Below are 11,484 nucleotides of genomic sequence, written 5' to 3'. Positions count from 1 at the left end.
CAATCATACACATGTGTTTTATTAAAGTGTTTGCTTTTGGGTACTGCTTGTTTTGCTTTGAAATATTTGGGGATTTCCGTTTTTTTTTGGCTGTAGCAACAGATGCGGGTGACTGTTATGTTACATTTCATAAATTTTTAAACCAATAGACATAAAACACTACACTGTTGTATAATATAGTGGCTTAGATAATGAAGTGAGTAGAATATATAGATGGCTCGGGGGGCTAACACAATAGCGGTATCCAATTAGATGGTTCTGGAGTTGAATACACATTTCTAATTACATTTTAATTTAAATAACTTTACATTTGTAACTCCACAGTAATATACAGTACTTTTCAAACATTGTTAACAAGCAAAAATGATCTAAGATATAAATGCATTCATTGACTGAAAAGGGTCAATACAGTGTATCTCAGTATGTGACTTGATTGTTTATCTTTGTGAAAAGAGGTGATGTTAGCATGCAGGCAGGTGAAGCATAATGGATAGCGGCACGCTGGCACAGTTGTTGTCTCTTAGTTTATTTCATTTTCTTGCCAAGCAGACTTGAATGAAGTGTTTTACACTGACATTTCTGCGAAGGACACAGTAGAATGGGATGAAATCACAGCATACACTGTAAAAAAGAAAACTGTAAAAAAAAAAAACGGCAAATGTCTGGCAGCAACGGTTACCAAATACTTACAGTAAAATCAAATACATTTACAGATTACAACCTTTATTTAATGGTTAATATTTTTGATAAAAGGTCATTTACTGTATTTTTATGGCATTTACACTTAAAGTAGAAAAACAAAAGTAATTGTAAAATAATACAGTTAATTTCCTGTGATTTCTTCTTTACAGTGTAGGTGTGTCTCAGTTCAACAGAAACACACAGTAGATACAGTAGCTCCAGCCTGGTGTTTATCCACAATACACTGCATTCTGTATCTGCATCATACAGCAAAGATAGCACTTTTTGTTGTCAAAAAGCACAAAAAACACAGAAAAGTGAACTCCCTAACAGGCAGGGACGCCATCCCACGGCTCTCGGCTCCGTTAGATCAGTTACGACACAGTAGGGCTGACCTCGACTAGTCGAATAGTCGACTAATCGATCGAAAGGAGCCGTAGTCGACTGCCAACCTCTTAGTCGACTGCACAAAAAAACACTAATGCTGCGCATACCAGCGAGGCTAACTGCCTAAGAAAAAGGGCACAGAGAGGCACTGAAAGAGGATTTCACCCGTCTAATGAACACACTAGACAAATATCAAGATGTATCCATCAGTGGACCAATTGCATGCTTTCGCAGAGGACAAGAAGCCTTCAGTCGACTCCTTCAGACATTAAGCACCCCCCACAGCCCAAATGGAATGATGAAAAAAAAAAAAGTCTGCACATTTCGGCCAATCAAAGTCGACTATACAAATCCTTAGTCGGGACAGGCCTACAACATAGTAACTTCATAATTCGGGCCTAATAGGCTTCTGTGGTTTCGGCTGTATCGGTTCATAGTCCCTTTCTTTAGACAGGAGAGAGGACGGTCACCATGGTTGCACCAAAAATATGGGGCTTTGCATATTTATTTAATTTTTTTACATCGTTCCCTTTTTTCTCCCATGAAGGTGCATCCTTGTAGCTATTCATATTCCATTTAGAGTCAACGTTATGCAAACGCTGTGCATACAAGATATTCCCATTGTTAAGTACAACCCAGACTTGCTGTCACACGTGACACCTTTGGTAGATTTTTACAGGAAGCTCTGTGGTAGAAGCCTGTAAACACGCCCACCAAGCAAAATCAACAAGTCAGGAATACACTTTCTTTTTTTGGTAAGTCTATAAGAATAATATATAAGTTCAAATATTTACAGATTTTCCAAACTCTGTTGTATGCTTATTTATATATAATACACTGCCAAGGTCGACCACGTACATTAGACTTTGACGCAAGTATTTATAAAGATGCAAAAGTAGTAAACTTAGTTTCAGTAGAAACGGCTGTACAAACAGGCCAAAAAGTGGATGAGCATTTAAAACAAACGACGGAGTTCAACGCTTGTATGTTTCCAATGACATACCAATGTATCAAGTTGAGAGTAGCTCGGAAAGAACAGTCCCAACGGTAAGAAAGGTGGTAGATCTCAGGTATGTCCTACGTTTCTAACAGGAGTAGTCGTTTTCAGTGCTAACAATACTCGATCGTCTCTGGGCTTAAACAGATAAAACCACACAGTCACTTCATTCCTCTGTGCGGATATGAGATTACATACAACACAAGGCAATGAACACGTACACATGTCTGGAATCACCCCATGTTTTCAAACAGAGTTCATGGATACTGTATCTGTAGCACTGACACATACAGTATTTCAAGTATACAAAAGAAAATTACCATTACTTATTCAAGGCAATGTATACTGATTAAAAAGGATGGGGGGAGGGGGGGGGAGAAAAGGTACACAAAGGTCTTATTGTTGCATATATAATCCATAGCTTTGAAAGACAATGGGTATAAAAGGAATAATAACACGTTTGATGAGGATGCCATTTTCTTCAGGAGGGTTGACCGAACTGCAGATTAAAAACAAAAACAAAAATCTTAACAAAAGGAAAATATACACTTCATGGCTAGTAGATTTTTACCTTCCGAACTCTTCTAACCGGATGTCAACCCCACCCATGCAAACGGGGTGTGTGTGTGTGGGATGGGTTAGTTGGTCAGGGTGGGGGGGGGGGGGGGGGTCAGGTGGAGGTGTGTGTGGGAGAGTTAGTTGGTCAGGGTGGGGGGGGTCAGGTGGAGGTGTGTGTGGGAGGGTTAGTTGGTCAGGGTGGGGGGGGGGGGGGGGGGGTCAGGTGGAGGTGTGTGTGGGAGGGTTAGTTGGTCAGGGTGGGGGGGGGGGGGGGGGTCAGGTGGAGGTGTGTGTGGGAGGGTTAGTTGGTCAGGGTGGGGGGGGGGGGTCAGGTGGAGGTGTGTGTGGGAGGGTTAGTTGGTCAGGGTGGGGGGGGGGTCAGGTGGAGGTGTGTGTGGGAGGGTTAGTTGGTCAGGGTGGGGGGGGGGGTCAGGTGTGGGTGTGTGTGGGAGGGTTAGTTGGTCAGGGTGGGGGGGGGGGTCAGGTGGAGGTGTGTGTGGGAAGGTTAGTTGCTCAGCGTGGGGGGGGGCAGGTGGAGGTGTGTGTGTGAGGGTTAGTTAGTTGGTCAGGTGTGTGTGTGTGTGTGTGTGTGTGTGTGTGTGTGTGTGTGTGTGTGTGTGTGTGTGTGTGTGTGTGTGTGTGTCTGTGTGTGTGTGTGAGGGTTAGTTAGTTGGTCAGGTGTGTGTGTGTGTGTGTGTGTTAGTTGCTCAGGCTGCTGGAGGCTCTGAAGTAAGAGAGGAACTTAAAACATAGCCTGACCACGAAGTACCAGATGTTCCTGGCCATCTCGGACCGGGCGATGAAGACCCTCCAGATGAAGACGAGCAGCAGCGTGTTGAAGGTGTAGTGGATGTTCCTCAGTCTGGAGCCACGGGTGGAGGTAGAGAAGAGAAGAGGGGGAGGGAGAGAAGAGGTGGAGGGAGAGAAGAGAAGAGAATAAGTGGAGGTAGAGAAGAGAAGAGGGGGAGGGAGAGAAGAGGTGGAGGGAGAGAAGAGAAGAGAAGAAGTGGAGGGAGAGAAGAGAAGAGGTGGAGGGAGAGAAGAGAAGAGAATAAGTGGAGGTAGAGAAGAGAAGAGGGGGAGGGAGAGAAGAGAAGAAGTGGAGGGAGAGAAGAGAAGAGAAGAAGTGGAGGTAGAGAAGAGAAGAGGGGGAGGGAGAGAAGAGGTGGAGGGAGAGAAGAGAAGAGAAGAAGTGGAGGTAGAGAAGAGAAGAGGGGGAGGGAGAGAAGAGGTGGAGGGAGAGAAGAGAAGAGAAGAAGTGGAGGGAGAGAGAGAGAGGAGAGATTTGTTTAGGCTCTGTGTAACGTACGTGAGTTGGTCATTATCATTATTATCGGATTTGTAACGCCATGTAAACATCAGGTTAGTATAGGTAATATTATGTTATTTGTATTGTATATATATGGTGTGTGTCGCCTTTGTATTCATCCCTTTTTCTTTCTCCCTTTCCCAGGTGCCGCCCGTCTCTCTGATTGTGCTGATTGCCTGATGAGTGGCAGTTGAAGGCAATCAGCATCAGTAGACGGGTGGTTAAAACCTGGCATGCGACACACAACCGGGCGCCTCATTGTGTCATTGCCACTGACCAGAGTGGAGTGAGGTTGCCTCTGTTTGCCACTATTGAGTGGATTATTGTATTGGCCTTTCTATGCCAATTGCCACTGTGTGTGGAGCGATACTGTGTGTGTGTGGAGCGATTCTTTGCCATTTGTGCCACTATTGAGTGGATTACTGTGTGTGGCATGTTGGCCTTTGTATTTTCCACTGTTGTGTGGGTGATTATTATCATGTTGGCCTTATTTGTGTGAAGTTCACACTGTTTATTGAATATTTGTTGTGCTGGATGGTTCAACCAGTGTCTGCCATGTAAGTGGCTTGTGTCCTGTGACACATTGATCATTTGTGCTTACTTTGTTTGTTTGTGTTTATTGTATATTCCCATTTGTTCTCTCATACCTTATCCCTGTTTGTGTCTTTGTGGGTTTCATTCCCCATTGTAAATAAATATAATTTTACCTTGGGAAAATGTATTGTTTATTGCCTGCCCTGTGCTTAAAGCACTCGCTGGACGGGCTGTCTTCACAACAGCCCGGTCCGGTATTTGTGTTAGGTCATCAGACCTTTGTTTGTGACACTCTGATACACATTTCAGTATTTGGCAGTATCAATAACTTTTTTATTTAGATGATAAAACCTTTTTAGATGATAGTGTGAAAAATAGATATATCCCTTGTTTCTTTTATATAAAATATTTATTTGAATTGAAAACCTTTTATTTTAACAGTTTTCTCAAATGTAAAGGTGCTATAGATAACATTTCCATGTAGAGTAGCCTTTTCTATTATCTTTTTTTTAATTATTATACGTTTATTTTTTTTAATAATACATCCAGAGCTTTTAGAAAGGTGATGAATAAAAGTATTGCTTCTCCCCCCCCCCAAAAAAATTATTGATTAATGAATTTATAATAAAATATTTAAATAAAATAATTGTTGTTTATTATGTTGCCTGCATGTATCCTCTCCCTACTTCCCATTTCCTGCACCTGATTGGATAAATGACATGCTGGTGCTCTAGTGCGACTTCTAGTGGCTGAATGTTATCGATAGCACCTTTGGACCTCAAACAAATTAGAACATTATTTCTGTCTCATTCATAAAACAACCATATACTTAAAATAAGATAGACGCTAGATAATCAGCTTATCTTTCAAACAAAGATAGAAAATATGCCATTTAGAACAAAATCAATGCTTTATTGGTAAAATTATAATAATGTCTGGCCTACAGTATATATCTATATAGTATATAGCAGCTGAACATAGAATAATATATTAAAATAACAGTATATATATTTACAATAATATTGTATAATACTTTATACCAATATAATATAGCATGATATAGTATATACAGTATGATTTAGTTATAATAAAATTTAAATAATACAATTATATGGTATAGTATATAGAAGTATAATACATGATATAATAGAACAGTGTACTATAAATATATAGATAAATGTGTGTAAATGAATGAACATCAGTAAATGCAATTTAACTGATAGATACACAAAATGTATTTATTTAGGTTAATTTAATTGTGTTGATGTTTTCATTTTGGCAAAATAAGTATGTACATTTGGTTTGGTAAACATTGCGCTATGATGAACAGTCTATCAGTATACTGTATGTATGTGTGTAGGGGCAGGTACAATAAGAGTTTTCTCCTTCCTGTTCCTTTCGGCCATGGAATTTTGTGGATCATATTAAGTGAACTATATGTACTGAAGACACTGTTGGACTGTAACAATTCCATGTACGAATAAATAAAAATTTAATTAAATGAAATATCTGCTTAGTTCTCATTCTTCATAATATGCACCATCGGCGTATTTAGACCACTATCAGTAGGGCACGTGCCCTACTGATGATCATCTGTGCCCCAGTGATAAAAAGAAATAAAAAATTTACAAATGTTTTTTATTTCCCCCTTTTTAACATGATCAAATGATCATTTAACATGATCAAATAATTATTATAATATTTTTTACTTCACTTTGAAATATTATAGTGAAATATTTTGCAATGTTGTCGCATTTATCTTGTTGAAATCCTCCAACAGGCTATTTTTTGTAAGTTGACTGGTTTGCACACCAATAATACAGTGCAATAATAGAATAGTAGAATAAATAGTAAAATTATGCAATAGAATGGCCAGAGTAAAATAGTGCTACAGTACAATCAACAGCGGGGTGTATTAGAAGGCTATGGTGAAGAGGTACGTTTTTCGCTTATTTCTGAAAATATTAAGAGATCTAGCTTCCCTAATGTCCATAGGTAGTGTGTTCCATAACTTTGGTGCATAGTTAGCAAAGGCTGCATCCCCGATTTTCTTTAGACTGTGGCTTGGAACCTTCAATAGTAGATGATCGCAATGTTTATACTTTGTATATAAGGAGGAGGACCTTGAAATCAATTCTAAATGTTACCGGAAGCCAGTGTAGGTTATTTACTTGTAACTTTGGGTTTGATCCAAGGAGTAAGTTGCCCCATATTGCTCTGTAACATTTCTCTTTTTGTTATAGGACCGACTAGTAGGATTTCAGTTTTGCCCTCATTTAATTTTAGGAAGTTGTTCGTCATCCATTTGTTTATTGCTAAGAGACAGGCGGAAATGGAGTTTATAGCTGTGTGATAATTTGGTTCAGCGGATATGTACAATTGTGTGTAATCTGCGTAACTATGGAAACATACATTGTGCTTTCTAATGATGTCTCCTCAATGTTCAATGTTCAATGCAAGTAAAGCACTTTAAACTTTAAGTATGACTAAATGCTTTCTTGACTATATATATAGTAACTGTTCCAAAATGCATAGATTTCTATGTATTTTAGGGGTTTGGGGGGCTAGCTCTTTTTAATATAAATGTCAGATTGTTTTATTTATTTCATAGATTTCTATGCATTTCAGGAGTTTGGGGGGCTGGCTCCCCCAAATAATTAAATAACATAACCCTAACCTAACCCTAAAACCGAAATAAAGTTTAAAAAAAATAGTTACAAAATCCACCCATTTTCGCCCACAAACCGGCCAAAACCGGCCAAATTTTTTGGTGCCCTTCTGTGCCCTACTGAAGTGCTGGGTCTAGATACGCCCCTGATATGCACGCTTTTTAGGTGCACACGTCATCATAGTTCTTACTTTCTCAGATGTTGCCTGGCAAGGGGGATGTCTGCCATGTCTTCATTCAGGACGTACTTCTTTGTGCCAATGCAGTAGTTCTCAATGTACTCTGGCCAGTTCAGCTGGCGGACATCAAAGTTAAACGTCTGCAAGAAAGGAAGGATTTAACGGAAGGTGAGGTCGGGATCATGCAACGAAAGCTAGAAATACACTCACAGCACACATCCACACGTACACACTCAGTTTAAATAAACACTCACCTTAACACCCACTTTACTCACTTTAGACACTTTAACACACTTTATATTTATTAGTAAAGAGATTTGCACTACAATTCATACCTCATTGCACCTTACCCTAAGTTTGTACCTCATCCCATTTCTGCATTGTACCTCACTGTTACTCTTTTTACTCTGTATTGTATATTGTATATATATTGACTGAACACTTTATTTTACGTACTTTTGACTTTTTCTATTTTATACTTTTTATCTATTTTTATCTAGCACACTCCCAGGGGCTCTGTATTTTACTATGACAATTAATAAACAAACTTGAACTTGAAACTTGAACTTGAAATACCTATTGGGAATGTGTTATGGCATCTGTAATTCCACTTTCGCACACCAGAGGGAGCTATGTTGCTGTAGTGTAGGTGCCATCTATTTTTTTAAATATTTTTTTGGGAGTTTTTCCTTATCTTCACTAATCCCTCATGAAAATGTATCATGGTGATTTGATTGTAATTTCAGTCTCACCACGGCACCGGCCATTGTATAAATCAGTTACATAAAAGGTGTGTATCGCCATGGTACCACTTTTGCACTTAAATAATACTAATCCAATTGAAACCAGGATACCGATGGTTAGATTAGATTAGATTAGATTCTTTAATGACCACCCAGCCAGGCTGGTGGAATTTGTTTTCAGTGCAGTTACAGCATTGTTCCAACATAGAACATAGAACATATAACATCACTTACAATACATACATACTACATGCAGTTAAATACATAAATACATAATTACAAAGACCACAATATCATAGTTTGTCCATGTCCATAGCAACAGAGGTAGGGGGGGTTGTGTGGGGGGGGGGGGGGGTTAAAGTAAATATCATGGATCGAGGTCCTTTACAGTGTTGCTTATCTGTAAAGTGGGCCTGTGAAGCCTGTTGAGACACGTGATAACAGGTGATACAAATAAACCTGACTGGACTACATGACTTTTGAGGTTTTCCCAGGAGCGTAGAAACCCGGGAAAAGATAACCAGACGAACCTTCCTGTCCTCTGGGGTGAGTTGGCTCAGCAGCATGCTCATGTTGTCCGAGTTCCACTCCCAGTCCTGATTGCTAAAGTACTCCAGCAGGCTGATGGCCTTGTGCAGCCGGTTAAATATACGCATCATCCTAAAGAAAGAGAGAGAGAGAGAGAGAGAGAGAGAGAGAGAGAGAGAGAGAGAGAGAGAGAGAGAGAGAGAGAGAGAGAGAGAGAGAGAGAGGGGGGGTCAGATCATCAGGGCCTTGTTACTACGATCTTAGTCAACATCGATTTTCTTTAGTCTACAGACTTTTACGAAACCTTCTTTAATGAGTTAAAGGTGCTATAGATAAAAATGTTATGTAATATTTTTATTTTATTTTATTTTATTATTTTTATAATACATCTCCAGAACTTTTAGAAGGGTGCCGAAATAATGTATTGCTTTTCTCCCAAAATATTATTGATGAATGAATTTATAATTTAAAACATGTTGTTGTTTACCTGATTGGTTCCCCACGTGGAATGCACCTGATTAGTTCACCACGAGGAATGCACCTGATTAGTTCATCACGTGGAATGCACCTGATTGGTTCACCACGTGGAATGCACCTGATTGGTTCATCACGTGGAATGCACCTGATTGGTTCACCACATGGAATGCACCTGATTGGTTCATCACGTGGAATGCACCTGATTGGTTCACCACGTGGAATGCACCTGATTGGTTCATCACGTGGAATGCACCTGATTGGATAAGTGACTCTAGTGGCTGAATATTATCTATATCACCTTACATATATATTTTTTTTTAACTGTTTCTGCGCCAAAAACAAATTAACTCGTTATAGCCTGCCAATCGTTGGACGCCAAACAATGAGTAAATTCGTTATTGGATCCGTTTTTCTTTTATTCGCTATTTCCATTCATAATTCATCCTGCTGTGCTGTAGGACTGGGTGACACTCTGTCTGAGACCGCAGCGGTGCGATACCACCGCCTAAAGCCTTGCGGCCGCTATTACACTCCATTTGAAACGATGTGGTTTGTTTTCTCGGCCGAGCTGCGGTGTGGGGGCAGGTTCTAAACACTCCGGCAAGACAAGCCGTCACCACGGTTGCCTTGATGAGTTCATCTGCCCACCCGTTCATGTGCAATGCTGGATAACGTCGGACAAACGATGAATATTTGGAATGGCGATCAGATAATTGGATTATTCTTTTTGCAGTACATCAGAGCCAAGGTAAGGACTATATATTACCAATCTTGCGTTGATCCGATAATTCTTTTCCCGCGATTGCAGGCTGTGTGTGTGTGTGTTGGCTGCGATAGATGCATGGAGGGCCGGTTTTCCCCGTCCCCTTTCGTGCATGCACGAGGAAACATAATACCAATAATCTAGCGTTGACTTCAGGATGATTCGATAATCAGGCGAAAAATGGCAACGTGATAAGTGGATTTCACTAAAGGGCTGTTTGACGGACTTCCCTGGGATTACACAGGATCACTCTACAACTATACTTATATTCACCACGGTATAAAACGGAAATGTATAGATGAAAGATCTGTTTCTTGCATGTTGACCATAAGAAACCCACTGACAATCGACAGCGTTATTAGATCCATAGCTATAATATAAAATATAGGTTTAGCTCTACAAACAAGGTGAGCGCTTACATGGGGTTAATGGGTGGCAAGGCCTATGCACTTCCCGGAAGGGGCGTGGCACCCAATGTGTTAACATTATTATTATATATTTTCTTTTACAGTGAAAGAGTTGTTGGTTATTAGTCATAACTGAACGATTTCCTGGGCATCATCATAATAAGGGAGTACTTTTGGTCTCAAGTGTCGTAGACGAGACGGAGAAATGACAGCTACCAAATCCAAAATTTTGAGACAACGGACCCAGTAGGCTACTTTGTTGGTGGTGTGAAAATAAAAAAATATAATTTAAAGTGTATCTCTCCGTCGCTGGCTGTGGCAAGTGCGCATAGAATAAGGCATTTACTCCAGTGCCCGCTCCGCAAGTCAAACTGACTCGCGCTGCTCGCACATAACATCGTTTAGTCTCTCTCTCTCTCTCTCTCTCTCTCTCTCTCTCTCTCTCTCTCTCTCTCTCGCCAAACGTTACACTATACAAACTAACTGGATAGTTGATTTAACTTCATTCGCTGAAATATTCTAAAATCATTAAGTCTGCTATATAAGCCATTCTCCCTTTCTGTGTGTGTGTGTGTGACTGTGTGCATGTGTGCACGCAAGCCTGTCCCATCTCTGGTCTTTGGAAAAACCAGATGCGGTCAGACGAGTTTGATAGTATTTACTGAGGATGGCCAGATAATGTTGATATCTAAACTTAAAAAATAATAATTGTATACATGATCATGCAATGGTATGATTAATCTAAACAGAGTATAAAAGTCTACACTGAAGGAGGGCTTGTGAACTATAGCACACCGTTACAGTAGGGGGATTTAAACGTTCACTATACACATTCACTTTTTTTTTTTTTTTTTAATCTTGATTACTATCTTCTATCTTGACTATTTTCCTTTATCCTGTAGTTGGGTTATAAGATCTCACAATACCCCACAACGGCTGCTCTCAGACTGGAAGGTGATAAGTGGGGGGTTACAATATAATAGCAATGATTTCTGGGTAATGTAGTCTCCATGCATAGTGTAAGACCCTCGGTTGCAAAATTACAACATCACTTTTAGCTTTTAGCTGTTTAAAAAAAAGTCTGTAAATGTTTATTTAAAAATGTTTGAGCTGTTGTTCAGCCTCACAATGCTATTGGATAGTAAATGTGTATAGGTCCCACATTCTGGCCTCTGAAGTTGATCATGTCAATGGCTCCAGTTCTTTTGAGGCCTGTGGCTCTGAAATAGGTATTGTGTTATCATGGTTCATAA

At 39.9% G+C, this 11,484-nt stretch overlaps 1 protein-coding gene across 1 annotated transcript in view; it reads right to left on the bottom strand.

Annotated features, from left to right (window-relative positions):
- Positions 1 to 505: 505 nt before the first annotated feature.
- Positions 506 to 11,484, bottom strand: part of LOC311242090 (fatty acyl-CoA reductase 1-like) — a gene marked incomplete at its 5' end in the record, with an annotated part of 39,282 nt that continues 28,303 nt past the window's right edge. Inside the window, 4 exons of the mRNA XM_084331041.1 lie at positions 506 to 2,564; positions 3,383 to 3,485; positions 7,326 to 7,453; positions 8,587 to 8,716. Of these exons, the coding sequence (XP_084187167.1) occupies positions 2,547 to 2,564; positions 3,383 to 3,485; positions 7,326 to 7,453; positions 8,587 to 8,716 (379 nt within the window). The 3' untranslated portion in view covers positions 506 to 2,546. The remainder of the gene's footprint in view (positions 2,565 to 3,382; positions 3,486 to 7,325; positions 7,454 to 8,586; positions 8,717 to 11,484) is intronic.

This window comes from Notolepis coatsorum (genome assembly GCF_963971535.1).
Source record: "Notolepis coatsorum genome assembly, chromosome: 15".
Taxonomy (NCBI): domain Eukaryota; kingdom Metazoa; phylum Chordata; class Actinopteri; order Aulopiformes; family Paralepididae; genus Notolepis; species Notolepis coatsorum.
The sequence above is the reverse complement of the archived record's forward strand: the minus strand, read 5'-3'. Positions and strand labels throughout refer to the sequence as shown.